This window comes from Balaenoptera musculus, chromosome 15, assembly GCF_009873245.2.
Source record: "Balaenoptera musculus isolate JJ_BM4_2016_0621 chromosome 15, mBalMus1.pri.v3, whole genome shotgun sequence".
NCBI classification, from domain to species: Eukaryota; Metazoa; Chordata; class Mammalia; order Artiodactyla; family Balaenopteridae; genus Balaenoptera; species Balaenoptera musculus.
The window spans coordinates 1,495,062-1,509,478 of NC_045799.1; the positions used below are offsets into that span (position 1 = coordinate 1,495,062).

At 53.9% G+C, this 14,417-nt stretch overlaps 1 protein-coding gene across 6 annotated transcripts in view; it reads right to left on the reverse strand.

The window, feature by feature from the left end:
- Positions 1–1,788: 1,788 nt before the first annotated feature.
- The window catches only part of OSBPL2 (oxysterol binding protein like 2), a 41,344-nt gene continuing 28,715 nt past the window's right edge, over positions 1,789–14,417 (reverse strand). For all 6 annotated transcript variants that reach the window (XM_036826122.1, XM_036826121.1, XM_036826120.1 and 3 more), the window contains 8 exons: positions 11,963–12,145; positions 10,135–10,242; positions 9,348–9,437; positions 7,493–7,616; positions 5,547–5,675; positions 4,025–4,148; positions 3,343–3,433; positions 1,789–3,106 (listed from right to left, as the gene is read on the reverse strand). In XM_036826122.1, the coding sequence (XP_036682017.1) occupies positions 3,004–3,106; positions 3,343–3,433; positions 4,025–4,148; positions 5,547–5,675; positions 7,493–7,616; positions 9,348–9,437; positions 10,135–10,242; positions 11,963–12,145 (952 nt within the window). In that variant the 3' untranslated portion in view covers positions 1,789–3,003. The remainder of the gene's footprint in view (positions 3,107–3,342; positions 3,434–4,024; positions 4,149–5,546; positions 5,676–7,492; positions 7,617–9,347; positions 9,438–10,134; positions 10,243–11,962; positions 12,146–14,417) is intronic.

Consider the following 14,417-nt stretch of genomic DNA (forward strand, 5'->3'; position numbering starts at 1 on the left):
CACCACCAGGGAAACCTGCTTATTAGCATTTTAAACGATGTCTTCATTTCATTGTTCTTGGTGGATACGTGAGACTTGCCAAACCTGTAAATCCCCAGCTCCGCGGGGAGCACTTTTTCCCAGGAGCAGGTGTCCTGAGAGGCAGCTTCTTGCTGGGGCGACCCGGAGGGCTGGCTGGCTCGCGGGAGACGCCCGGCCCTTCTCTCGTCCCGTTCTGATTTCCTGGCCTCAGGTCCTGACGAGGACCCAGCAAGCAGATGGCAACGCCTCCAGCCGGACAGCTCCACGCTCACTGGCACAAGTGGCCGGCAGCATCGGCCCGGGCGCCCAGAGGCCGTCGGCGCTGTACTGGGTTCTTCTCCCCGTGTTTCGGGAAGATCCTTCCACAATCCCAAGCATCATCCTTGGGGACAGAGTATGAAAGGGAGACCGTGGCCAAGAAAACCATCGGAGCTGGTCCTCAGGGGCCCTGCCTGGGGCCACTGCCGGCTTCCGTTTCCTTGCGGAGGCTGTGCCGCTGCCCTGCGAAGACCCGTGAGCCTGTAAAGGAGCAGAGGTCCGCCTGGCACCTTCGTTTCACCCCTTCCAGAGCCACCATGCTATACCCTGGAGCGTCCTGGCTTTCGCGGCAGCCCAGAGTGGCCGAACGCGGTGATGCCCGTGAGGGCCGGGGCCTGCTTCTCCGATGCCTTCTCACGACCGGGGCCCGCAGCCGGCCGGCCAGTGCTGGGGATGCCCTGACCCTTGACCCCGCCGGGGAGAGAAGCACCACCCCTGGGACGGACCTGGGTGGCACAGCGACCCAGACACGACCGTCGGTCGCCCACAGCGGGCGGCCTGTTAAATCAGGCCAGCACCGGCGTGCACAGGACAGTTCTCTCGTCCATGAAACATACTCTGAGACGTCAGCCCGGCAAACTCTCCAGTGGCTCTCAGTAAACGTGCACTGAGTCGATGGACGTGTGACTGGCTCCTACCTTCAAGGGGGAGCAAAATCAAAATACGAAGTTCTTCGGGTAAAGCGTGCTCTACTTTTCATCCCACAAGGACGTTCTGAGTTACAAGACGGCTCCAAAAAGCACCCGGGCCCTACCTCAAAGCCACCGTCGCAAACTGGGGGCCAACAACGAGGCCACCACTTTCCACACGGGCCAAACACATCGGTTGTGGGAGGGCGTCCTTTAAAAAGCAAACTCCACTGAAAAACTCTTTACTAGAGAGAAACACCCAACATCCCAGTGTGTCACGGCGGCCAAGTTGAGGGGGCAGCTCTGGTGGGTGTTAGCATCTGTGGACACGGTGGTTAAAGGATCATAACGGCCATGCTTTGAGGCCATCGGCCGTCCTGCCCTTTCTCCTTTGACTCTTGAATCGGGTGCGAAGGAAGCGGCTACTGGGGCCACGTGGATCTGACCTCAGGGAGGACCTAGAGGTGCAAACCTTACGGTAAATTACTGGAAGTGGTGAGACATGGGATAGTCCACGGAGGTTGTCAAACTGCCCTAAACACTGTTGCTCTAAATGCGCCCTGGGTCCCCCCCACGTTCCCTGGACAAGGAGCCCAGCCCCGCCGCCGCCGCCGCCGCCGCCTCCCGACCAGAGGCACAGGACTCCCCATCCTGACGACCCGCTGTGTCAACACCTCCGCTCCGCACGACGTCAAGACCACACAACCTCGGGGGCTTCTGTGCGTCACCGGCGGCCCCACTCGGGTCCCCTCGAGCAGGGGCGCTGGGGTTCGACCCCGATACCACGCCTCGGGTTTCCGAAGCTACAGAATCAAGCCTTCAGAGCGAGGATTTGCTTTTAAAAGTGTTTTAATTACAAACGTGATTCTGAAGCTGGGACACAAAATGCCGACACCCTCTCACTGAGAACCCACCACTGCGTACAGGTGCGTGTGTGTGCGCGTGCGTGTGCGGGTGTGCGTCTGCGCACACAGCAGATTGTCTTCAATTCAAAGAGCTCTGCAACGACCGGTGGTGTTGGCTTCTCTACAGAAAGTGAACAGTCACTGGTGCAGACAGGTGCAGAGATGGACACACAACGGTAATGACACCGCTGGAAGCAGACTGCTCGGACCCCCCCCCCCCCGCCCTCGGTGCCCCCTGAGGCGGGTCCCTCGTATTTCACACATGCAGGACAGGAACACAGGTGCCGCAGGGACAGGCCAACTGTTGTGACTCACTCTGTGACGTGGGTGTGGCCTGCAGTGACAGGGGAGCCCCGGGGGCCGGAGGCGGGCCCCCAAACCTGTCAGGGCTGGGAGCCGTCTGGGGACTTTTTGTCAAGGTTTCTGGCCACCCTCTGTTGTCGTGGTAATGCTTCATTTTGGACAGTGTACACGTGATGTTAATGCCTGTCTTGCTCTTCAGCAAAATATTATTCAAGTAGTTTGAACTTAAATATCTTAATTATCTTTACATTATTGAAGATTGGTAAAAAATACAGACTCTGACAACTTTTCATTTCATTCAATCAGATGCTTTGAAAATCTTCACTTTTGCGTTACTGTAATCTAGAAAGCAATTCCTGGCCTTTATAAAAAGCTCTTGGTGGGACTTTTTTCAAGATCCATCTTTTCCTGTTACTGGTTCAAATTTAAAATACTTTCAGAAACACTTTGCCACTGCGTTATAAGGAGGAATGTGGACCCCGTCCTGTTACTTCCTTTATTTATAACTTTTGTAATTAAGAGGGTGCTGTAATCTACACCAGCCCCAGCTCTGGTTCTGTCCCATAAAAGGGAACTGTAAAGAATTTTCCTTTTCAAACCTTAATGGAAACATGACGATCCCAAGTGAAGCTTTATGAAGAGACTGCAACAGTAGTAAAATGTTTGGCAATCAAAAGTTGATTAGAATTAAATCCTCAACCAGGGATGGTGCCATCTCCACGAACAGCCGTTAGAAAAGCTGGTTTCTGCTGTGACTGAAGCTCAGAGCAGCCACTTGACGGAGTCTAGCCTCTCGGGTCTCCGGGTCCGGGGGCTGGTCCGGTCTCTCAGTAGATGTCTGGGCAGCCTGAGAAATCCCTCTCGAAGTAGCCCCCCACGTACAGCCAGTCGGGGGTCCCAGTGTACGGGTTACTGCCTCGGTGAAACCACCTGCGACACAGAGCAGGCGGTCAGGAGGCCAGTGGACAGGACACGGCCGTTGGTCTTTTCTTCCCCCTGGGATCGTGGCCCCTCTAACTAGGCCTCATCACATCACACGTCAGTTTACACGCAGCCCAGAGCTGCTGGCCACCATCTCACAGGACACGGGGGAGCCTCTGCTCAGCCCCGGTGGGTGGGCGGCCCCCTCCCCGCTTCCTCGCCCTCGTGGCCACCAGGCGTCTCACCTCGTCTGCCACTCGGCCTCCTCCCTGGCCCGCTCCCTCCGGGCCTCCCTCTGCTTCTCCTCCAGCCGTTCCTTCTCCTGGCTCGCCAGATCTGGGTGCAAGCACAGGGGACTGGGTCAGGGCTCAGGGTGACAGGCAGAGCTGAGGGCTGGGAGAGCAGATGCTGGAACAGCCCTCACACCTGACCCCGGATGAAAAGTCACCCTTGGGTTAGCAAACCACAGACAGTAAAGGCCGTCAGCGGGAAGACAAACCCAGGCACGAGTGCACAAGCGCACGGCCAGGTCCGGACCCCAGCGCAGACCCCAGTGCGGCCCAGCCCGCAGGCAGAGGGGCCTCGGGGCTGGGCAGGCATGGGGGGGGCGCCCTCCAGCCAAGCGGCTTTTAAATAACAATGTGTCCAGCTTCTGAAATGTAATCTCACTGTCTGTTGAACCTAATAAGAAGACAGGGTACTTGCATTTTGTATGTGTTCTTTTTCATTCCATTTTCCTAGTAATTTAATCTTATTTTATTTAGAGAAGAATTGGGCTGCAGCAAACTAGAAATTTTTTAACCCTTTCCCCACAGATGGTTTGAGAAGCATGATCTAGAAGACGCGAAGTGTGGTTGGTTAACGGTGGGGGGGGGGGGTGGGACGCGCTCCCTTCCTGCGCCCGCCCGCTCAGCCGGGGCCACGCACCCATGTTGCCGTTCTCCATGCCTCGGATGTCAGGGCGCAGCCGGCAGTCGGTGGGGGCCAGGATCTTCTCCATGCCCGTCTCCAGTTCATTGAGACTAACCGTGAAGCTCGTGAAATTATACATCTGGGGAGCAGGCACAGAAATCGTGGCTATAAATGGCGCTCTCTTCTGCGCACTCTTCCCAGCTGGGGGCCAGCGACACTCTAAACCCCTTCAGAGCAGCCAAGTGTCACCGGCTCCCTGGAGACACTGCTGTCAAGGTCACCGGGGCCGGGGCTCCTTCCCTGCCCTGACACGCACTCGCCTGGGGCTCCTCCTCTCCGCCCCCGCGGGGGGCACCCAGACCCTCACCCTGACGTCCCACCCTCACGTCTGCCTCCTCACATCCTGGGGGCCGGACGGGAGTCTCCAGCTCAGCTCCTCCAGGGGGGCTGCTGCGCCCACGTCCCCCCAGCCTCTGCCTCCCGACAGCCCAGACCTGGGGACTCGCCTCCAACCTGGCCTCCCTCCCGCTCTGGCCCCCGAAGTCTATCTCCACAAGCGGCCAGAGGGGCCCACCTGGTCCCCTCGCTGCTCGAACGACCCCACATCACTCAGAGGAGCAGGGGGGCTCGGGCCCCGGCCGCCCCCCTGCCGGAAAGCAGCTGGATGGCCACGTCCTCTGCACCCCCGCCTCCCCCAGGTCCTGCTCCACGTCACCAGGGCCCCAGGAAGCCCGCCCCCAGCCCATCAGGCCGGTCGCTGTGCTGTGTAGGGCCGGGGTCCTTGCCTGCCCTGTCCTCGGGCTCTGCTCCCGGGGACCTGGGCCCACCCGCACCGACTCAGGAGGTGCTCACTGAACCAAAGGGATGAGTGTTATTTTTAAACATGAGCTTTTTTTTGCTATTATTTTATACTAGTTTGTACTCTACTAAAATTATAATAGTGGCTGTGTTGAGGTAATGTATTTACCGATGAATGTTTTGTTTTGTTTCCTTTGTTTTGCACATGCTGTGCTTTGCTTATAGGATGTGACAATACAATAAAAAATCTTATAGTATGTTGTGTATGTATTTTATATATAACTAACATATAACTTATAATATATTAAAATAAAATATAATTTATTACATGTGTTACAGTTATCATGTAATTATTTTTACATATTATACACTACTGTAAATATAATATATTTATATTTAAACTAAATTATATTTAATTATAATTGTACTTACAATTTTGCATTACATTTAATAAATTTATTATATGTAATGCAAATTATAAGCGCAATTTTCAAAAACAAACATCAAAATGCATTTAAGCACCTAAACTGACGAGTCAGAAAAATAATCTCTCGAAACTGGTTTGGAAACCCTTTTGGTAAGACGCACCCGGTGTAGACTCTGAGGGCTCGCAGTGTAACCCGGGTACTGTGATGTGTGCACACAGTGTTGATGTGTCGGGGTCAGGGCTTGGAGGGCAGGGAGTCCCTTGGGTGACGGTGGACGGCTGGGGGGCCTGGCTGGGGCGGGGGGCGCGGACCTGGGCGGAGTTGGGGGGCCGGGTGTTGACCCTCCAGAGTAGCTTGCTGCCCGGAATGACCTGCACCGTCTCCTGAGCCTCCGGCACGGCGTCCACCACGTCGCCGTCGGCCTTCTCGGGGCAGTCGTCCTGAAAGACACAGCACCTCGGTGCTCCCAGAGCCCCTCCAGACCCGCCCGGAGCCCCCGAGACAGCAGCCAGGAGCCGCCCTCCTTGTGGGGGGAAGCCGTGCAGCCTTCTGGGTGTGACTGGACGGGGCGACACCTCCTAAGGAGGCTGAGGGTGCCTCTCCCAGATGGTTATTCCCCCACGAGCTGCGCTTCTGCCCTCAGTCGAGACAGGGTTCGCACTTGGTGATTTCAGGGTGTCTTAGAGTTTCTAGACTGGGGATCACGTCTCAATAAAAAGGTACAACTGCTACTTCTTTTTCAAAATCAACAGGACGAAGGGGAAGAACAGAGTGGTTATTCAGGCAGCTGTGAAGGGAGACACTTAAACCACGAGAAGCACAGCCTTGGAGTCCTCCCCCACCCGCAGGTTATGTGCTTTGGTGCCAGAAGCTAAATAAAGACACAGCTCAGTGACAAGTACCCACACAAAACGCTCCCTCCTTGTGAGGTTCCCCAAAGGGGCGACAAAGCCACGCTAACGCATTAAAACACATCACTAAACGGATTTAACATTCCACTGTATGGTCTTTAAATGGAACTTTACTTTTTTTTTTTAGTTTAAAAGAGCATTATTAGAAACGATGTCTAATAGCACCCATGAAATATCACAATATAAAAAACACTAACGGCGGACTTCCCTGGCAGTCTAGTGGTTAAGACTCTGAGCTTCCACTGCAGGGGGCACAGGTTCAATCCCTGGTCAGGGGACTAAGATCCCACATGCCACATGCCATGTGGCATGGCCAAGCAAACAAACAAAAAGCACTATCAATCCCAGTGGCGGCTGAATATCTTGTTAAACAAATATTGAACACCTCGGGTTTGGTACAGTCTAATTTATCACCTAGAAAAATGTGACACCTCTTTTGAACTATCACTTCTAGTTTTAAGCTCAAGAAGAACTAGTCTTAAGAAAATCAGTATTCCAGGGCTTCCCTGGTGGCGCAGTGGTTGAGAATCTGCCTGCCAATGCAGGGGACACAGGTTCGAGCCCTGGTCTGGGAAGATCCCACATGCCGCGAAGCAACTAAGCCCGTGAGCCACAACTACTGAGCCTGCGCGTCTGGAGCCTGTGCTCCACAACAGGAGAGGCCGCGATAGTGAGAGGCCCGCGCACCGCGATGAAGAGTGGCCCCCGCTCGCCGCAACCAGAGAAAGCCCTCGCACAGAAACAAAGACCCAACACACCCAAAAATAAATAAATAAATTAACTAATTAAAAAAAAAGAAAATCAGTATTCCAAAGCTCCAAGGGGAAAGTATCCTTGTGAAAACTTTCCAGCTGTTTGGTATGTTACCTCGTACTCAGAACTAGAAACGCAGAAGTGACATCCACTTGCTTGTTTAATGGGTCTAAGCTAACAAGGTGCAGGGAAACAGGAGATTTATGAAGAAGTATCCAGAAGAGGGACTTCCCTGGCAGTCCAGTGGTTAAGACCCTGTGCTCCCACTGCAGGGGCCCAGGTTCGATCCCTGGTCCGGGAACTAGATCCCGCATGCCTCGCAGTGTGGCCAAAAAAAAAGAAGTAACCAGAAGAAAACGGAGGTGTCCTCTGATTCCGCCAGGCTCGGGGCGGGTAGAGGCACGATTGGGACGCAGGTGAACTCCTCCCCCGTCCAGAATCAGAAGACAAGCAGCTTTGCTTGAGAGACAAGTTCTGTGATTCACCCTCTGCAGCTGGGGCCACAAAGGCACTGCGTCCCCCGCAAGCGGCAGGCCCGGCCAGGCTCCACCCACCCACCCCACCCGCGGGGGATGCCGCACGGAGCCGCTCACCAGCTTTGTCTTACGCAGGGTATCGGTTCTCCTCTCCTGCTTCTTGAAGGACTCGTACGCAGCAGGGTCCAGGCCCCACAAACACTCCGTCCATTTGCCATAGATCATAAAGAGCTTCTTTTTGCTGTAGTCAAAGGGAATTTTTTAAAACCAAGTTACCAATTAACAATTATAAACCATTCATCTAAACGTGCAGCACCTTAATTGTGACCATGGAATAAATTCTCGTTCTGGCATGTCTTCTTATAAATTTTAGGGATATTGTTGGGTGTAAATGCAAAGATGAAAAGTTTCATTTTAGCATCTCTTACTCGTGGCTTTTGAGACTAACTATTCACACTCCTTCACGAAAGCAGAAAAGAGAAGATGAAGGTACAAAAACCTGAAGGGCAAAAGACAGGCCGCAGGAGATGTGATGATGTGAGAACAAGCGTACGACGTTATTACGTTTAACACCCTATGCACCCGATTGTTATTTTTGAAATACATTACATTTTTATGTACCGTGTGTCCTGCAGCCCTTTTTCTATAAACCACATAAACAACCCTCCCCATATTCAGCTGATATGGTCTGCTTTACCTTCACAACCTCAAGTCAGACACCCCTGTCACTGTCTGCCCACATTTTTCACTTAGTAATAACCTCGACAGATCTTTCTAGATGAGCCACCAGAGCTCTCTGCCTGATTCCAAAGGAACAATGCCAACCGTGTTGGGCCCTTGTTTTTCTTTCTCACGTCCTCCTCGGGGGAGAGCGTACAGTTGGCCACGCGCTCCCTGGAAAGGCTGCCCCGCCCGCCGCGGGACGTGCTGGGAGGGCCAGCAGGCAGGGACACGTGGCCAGTCCTCACTCGGCAGACGGCCTGGCAGACACTCTCTGTCTCCAAGAGATGTAGCGTTAGGAAAGAGCATCCAGTGTAGGGCGGAAAACCAGAAACCCAGAACAGGACTGGCACGGCTCACTGAGTGCCGGTGGGCGTCCGCTCCCGCGGTCTGTTTCTGTGGATGAGCTGACCACAGGGCGGGTCAGTGCTATTCCCACTAACAGGACTGCTGTCCCGTGAAGTCCACCCACCAGGTCCTAACTTACTTCAAGGGGCAAAGTGGTCAGAGTCTTAACGTCTAAAGGTATTTTAAGGAATTAGAACAGGTGAATTTCTGGTACCCAGTAGAGTGGGATGGAGCAAAAGCACCCACTGCTTTACCCTGGAAACTTCTTTCTACTTGAAAACGTATATATTTTAGGAGCTGGAAGGAATCTTATGGCTGTTATACGGCCCAAGTTACTTATTGAAAAAAAAAGAGAGAGAGAGAAATTGAGACCCAACACATAACGTGGGGGAACCCCCCCGAAATTTTGTTAAAATTACTACTGGCCATTTTTCTGCTCACAAAAACTTTAAAAGTCCCAAATTTCCAGATTGGAATGAACAAGTCACATGAGAATGATGCTCATAAGCTAGTGTTTGGGTTTTGCCTGACAACCGCTACGGATGCCAGGAGAGAGAAGGAAACACGTGGTCAAGTTCTAAGCTCTCAGTCCTGTTTGCACAACTGCAGTTTTATCTCTCAGTGAAAATGTTGAACTTTCTCACATCCATTTTATCAAAAGAAAACAGACCCAGATCTTCTACCCTCGAAGAAGGAGAAGCCGGGCTCCACCAGTCACCACCCTGAATGGTGCACTTAAAATTCATCATTATCTCCTTCTGTGCTCAGTAATGAAATGCTTTTTCTAAGCAGGAAAGAGTCATAACTTGTCCTCCCCGGCAGATGTCACCGGCACAACTACGTCTTTTGCAGAGACACACATGCTGTCCAGGCACCCTGTGACCCAACCCACACGCGGACCTACTTTTTGTCTTGAATGTACCCTTCCACTTTGTGAAGTTCTTTTCCAAACAATCCACACGGTTTAAAGTGAAGCACACACTTATCTCCAGTTCTGCGGGGAAAACAAACACGGGCTTCTGTTGTAGACATGAAACATCCAGGAAAGAGAGAGGGAGGGAGGGAGAGGGAGGGAGGGAGGGAGGGAGAGGGCGGGCCGACTGGAGGCTGCCCAGGGCGGGGCAGCACCAGGACCGAGTGGACAGCACGGGGATCTTTCCGGGGGATGGAAAGCTTCGAGCACTTCCTTGTGCCGATGGTTGCACAACTCAGTAGATTTACTAAAAACCATTTAAGCGTCCACTTTACATGGTGGGTTTTATGACATGTAAATTACATCTTAACAGACATAACAAAGCCAACCAGCCATGAGCTTCTAGGAATAAGGCCTGACAGACTGGACGGTGGACAAGATTTGAGAACGGTCACTCTATTTGCATCGGGGAATCACGGCATTCCTCAGCGTAGTTTAAAATTTCAAAATAAATTCACTATCGTGACTAAAAACAAGGAAATATCAACACAGAGCAGCAGTGATGACTTCGATCAGTGCCAACCAGAATCAGATCCAACCACCATGTGCGGGGCCTCCCAGCCAACGAGGCCCGTCGGGAGGCCGAGGGGCCCGGGGGGCCGGGGGGCCCCGGAGGAGTGACCGCAGCATGACACCACGGGCTGAGTGCCAGCTGGTGCTCTGGGTGCCGCACCGCCACCCTGACTGTGACCGCCGCGTGACTGTCAGGGGCCGTTACCTGTGGTTTACAATCTCCACCGTCCCGTACTGCTCTATCCAGAGTTTCCCGATAATCACGTTGTGGACACAGCAGGTAGGGTTGGTCCACGTGTAGGCTTCATTATGTCTGAAAGACACCAGAGAACAGCAAGTCAGAGGCCAGCGAAGCAAAGACGCCGCGCGACCTCAAAAGCAAAATACCAGACAGAATCAAACCGTAATTGACTTAAAACCTGCAGAAGAGCAGAATATCGCTTTGAACTCCCTGAACAGGGGCTACTTCTTTAGCATTCGTTTGAAATGTCCTTCTTCTCTCCTTTGTAGCAGCAACAAAGCTTTCTACTTAAATGTCGAGACAAGTTAATAAGCAAGAAAAGGCTGAGACAAAGGCAAGAGGTTTCCTGTGAAGCCCTCAACAGAACAGCCCCGCCGCCCCAGCCTGCGGGAACCGCGAGGTCCCCAGCGCGTGGCCCTGGCCGTCTGGGGACCCGCGTGTGGCGGGGATGGCTCCTGGGGGTGCAAAGACCTTCCCGTCCGTCAGTCCTCATCCTCCCCGACTGGCCTTCTCCAAGGAGAAGAGAAACCCCACAAGCGGGTGCTGAGCAGGTGGCCGGACGTGTGTCTCAAGGGAGGCTGCGTGAAAGAGCCACAGTTCAGGGCAAAGATCAGCTCAGCGCACAAGCATATCATGATGAATATTTGGAACTCCTTGAATCTCCCAGGAACCCAAAGGTGCTAATTGACAAGGTTTGCGACCTTTCAGTTCCCCTGCCTCACCCGAGAAAGCCAAGAGCACGGGACAGACGGGACGGGCACCCTCCCCAGGAAGGGGCCGCCCTCACCGCGGCCGGGCGACCTCGTCTGCCCCGAGGTGCAGGGGTTGGGGGGGTGGGTACTGGGAAGACCACGCTCCTCCAGCCCGGCGGGGCCACAGGAAGTGCAGTGGCATCAGATGCTTCCCATGGGGGCTACGGTTAGCGAGGCTCACAGCCCAGGGAGCCGGCTGCACCCCTCGGCCTGGACCACCCGCCATGGGTTTGCAGCGCCGGGCGGTTGCTAGAGACTCAGTTTCTGCTTTGAGGGTCTCTGATCACCATCGGATTGGGCGCGTTTGGATTTAGACTTAACGGTGCTCGGGCGTCCGGGAAGACGGCCCCTTCCTTCTCACCTCCTGGCGGTCAAGCCCGACCTCCCACCCTGCACGCTCAACCAGGGCTGGCCTGCGTGACCGGCAGCACGTGCACACAGGGCTGTGGTCACTTCTGAGGTCAGGTCACAGAAGACACCGCCGGTTCTGTCCCGGTGGTGGTCTGCCCACCGCCCCGGGCCCCGGCTCTGGGGGGTGCCAGCGCCTCGGCTGCACAGCCGTACGGAGCAGCGGGTGGCAGGGAACCGAGGTCTCCTGCCAGCGGCCAGCGCGGTGCACGTGGGAGCAGAGGCTCCCACTTGCCTTCAGGAGGCCGCCCGGCCCGCATCCCGGCTGCGCCCGCACAGAACCCCGGCAGAGCCCCCCACGCTGCGCCTGACCTCCAGCCCCCAGACACCGTGGGAGGACAGTGTCGTTTCACGCTGCTGAGCTGGGCTGTCACGCAGCAGGAGGTGATGACCACGACCAGGGACCGAACCGCAGAGATCAGGGGAGAGAAGACGGGACCCGACACAGTCAGACGTGAGGAGGACCCCCAGGAACAGCCAGCCCGCCGCGGTCTCCAGCCTCCTTAGAGCACGTCCCTGCCGCCGGAAAGGCTACCTGCCCGCAGAGCACGCAGGGTCCCTCCACCAGAAGGGAGGAGTCTTCGTCCTAAATGGAAACGGATTTCCCTTCGGATGCGCGGCCGCCCACTCACTTGAGAAGCTCCAGCGTGATGGTGCCACGGGGCTCCGCCTCCACGCTCTTCCCCCAGAACTTGAGCTTCGGGTAGATGGAGCCGTGAAACAGGAAGTCCTGATGGAGGCCCTCCGAGTAAAATGCACTGATGGGGGGGTGGTGGCTGACCTGCTCGGATATGAATCTGAACCCCAAGTCTTCCCTGGGAACAAAACGAGGAAAAGAAGGGCGGGGGCAGGAGGGACAGTGAAAGGGCCTCATCAGTGACAGCAAAGCCCAGAAAGGTCAGCCCAACCCGCTCTCGGGGGCCCGCAGCTCAGCGCTTATGGCGCTGCAGGACCGCACGGCCACCCGGCCCCCACGTCTGGGAGGGGCGCTGGGATAAGGGGACCACGCGTGCTGTCACACGTGGCAGAAATATCCGACACGGCTCCCTGACGTCACACTTGGCCTAACACTGACCACACGCAGAGCACACGCACAGCACATGCACATGCACAGCACACACACGCACAGCACACACACGCACAGCACACACAGCACACGCACTGTGCCTCCAGGGCCAAAGTCAGCACCACGCAGAACAAGCGACAGTGCAGAGAGGCCTGCCGCCCTGCACGCAGGTGCACAAGGAGCTCTTAGAACCAGCGACTCAGAGAACTGACAGCAAACTGTCACCTTAGTCCTCGAGGGACGCCCACTGCCCAGTAAACCCAGAGTAGCACTTTCCAGCCTCCTTTCAAGGCTACTGGCATTTCTGTGATGAAATGTCTTATGCCCCAAGATATTCTTGGCCAGGAAATAGGATTTTTAGTACACTCTCTTTTTCAATAAAAATGTCAGTTTTTAATTGTTCCAGAACTCTGAATACACCTACAGCTGTAGTCATTAAAAATTATAAAAGCTCAACCACATAATTACTAACTTAACTGGAATCAGAATTTCCAATCATTACAGAGGAAGGAAAGTTGAAAAATTAGATTTTAAAAAGGTTGCCTACCAAGGTATGTAATTTACAAAATGAATACTTGTCTAAGAAAAGAAAGTGTTATTTTTAGTTATCCACGAGCAATCTCTAAGGATGAAAAGACACTGGTGAATGGCCAGGCTTAGTTATATTGCCCCCCAAACAGGAAAACGGCTCCGTCTCACACGTGTGGCACGTGGCAGACACTGCAAGTGTGACCTGGAAGTTAAGGCCCGACACACAAGTTAAGAGAGAATGTCAGTGCTTCCCAACAGCCTGTGCAACTTTAATTCAACCCCTGAAACTACGTTCATGGAAAAGATGAACAATTAGGGGTGTCACTCTGTATTCAGCATCTTGGGGGGTTCGTATGCTTTTTTAATCCATCTGCTTACTTTCCTTCGTCTGGAACTTTTATCATATTATGCTTTGATTTCTTTTTTCAGATATTTCAATGATGCTTTTAATAAACAAAAATGCTAATAATCTGACAGCTACATAGGTCAGAATCTCGAACCCTGGACTAAAGCAAACTAACCGGAGGGAGGGAGCTTTGGCTCGAGAGAAACATCTAAGAAAGGAGGAAACTCTACGTGAATTCAAGACAAAAATTGTCCCCTTAAGAGTGACCCTCGGGGCAAGCCTTTCCCTTGCCTGGGCCTCAGCTTCCTCGCTTCTAAAAGGAAAGGGCTGCGCCTTATGGCCCCGCTGGCTGTGAGACACCGTAGCCCAAGGTCACCTGCTGAGCCCCTGTCATTTACAAAGCCCCCCGGCAGCACACATCACGCTTTCTCCCAACTCGTCCAGCTTTCTCAAGGGCAATGAGATGTGGAGAACGGCTTCTCCACCACAGGTCAGTGCCAGCCGACCTCTAAGCCACACTAAAGCCCCAGGGGGAATCCCCACTCCAGCAGCGCGTGAGGGAGGGGCCGCTGCTGAGCCACCCAGGACGAGCCAGAAACAGTGGAATTTGAAACTGACATGAATCTTGCTTTCCCAACCTGGGAGGTGACGTGTGTGCAGGTGTGCAGGCCGCCCGCATCCCTAAGATGACAATTCCTCCCCAAATGGTCGGAAACCCGTGCAGATACACATATCCCCGCCCGCACGCTTACACCCTACAAACCTGAAGAGTGCCCATTCTAAGCTGTCCAACATCCCCAAATCCCACCATCATTTACTCACCGTTGGAAAAACTCAACCATTAATAACACATACGCAATAAAGGACGCAAGAACCAGAAATGTGTGGTTCTTTGAATCCAAGACGCATCGGTCACATAACACGCCACTGGTTTTATAAAGATGCTGCAAATTAAACCGCACCTCGCAGAAATGCCCAAACACGAGCACCCAGCAATCCGACACCCCGTGCTGCCCGCTCCCGGGCACCCCCGCTCCATTCCTGAACCTAACGCGTTCTTCCGTTCTCAACTCGGTTTTCCACCAGGCTTCTGTTATGTCATTAACACAACAGCTCTCGTACGTGCACCATCTTCCCACCTGCG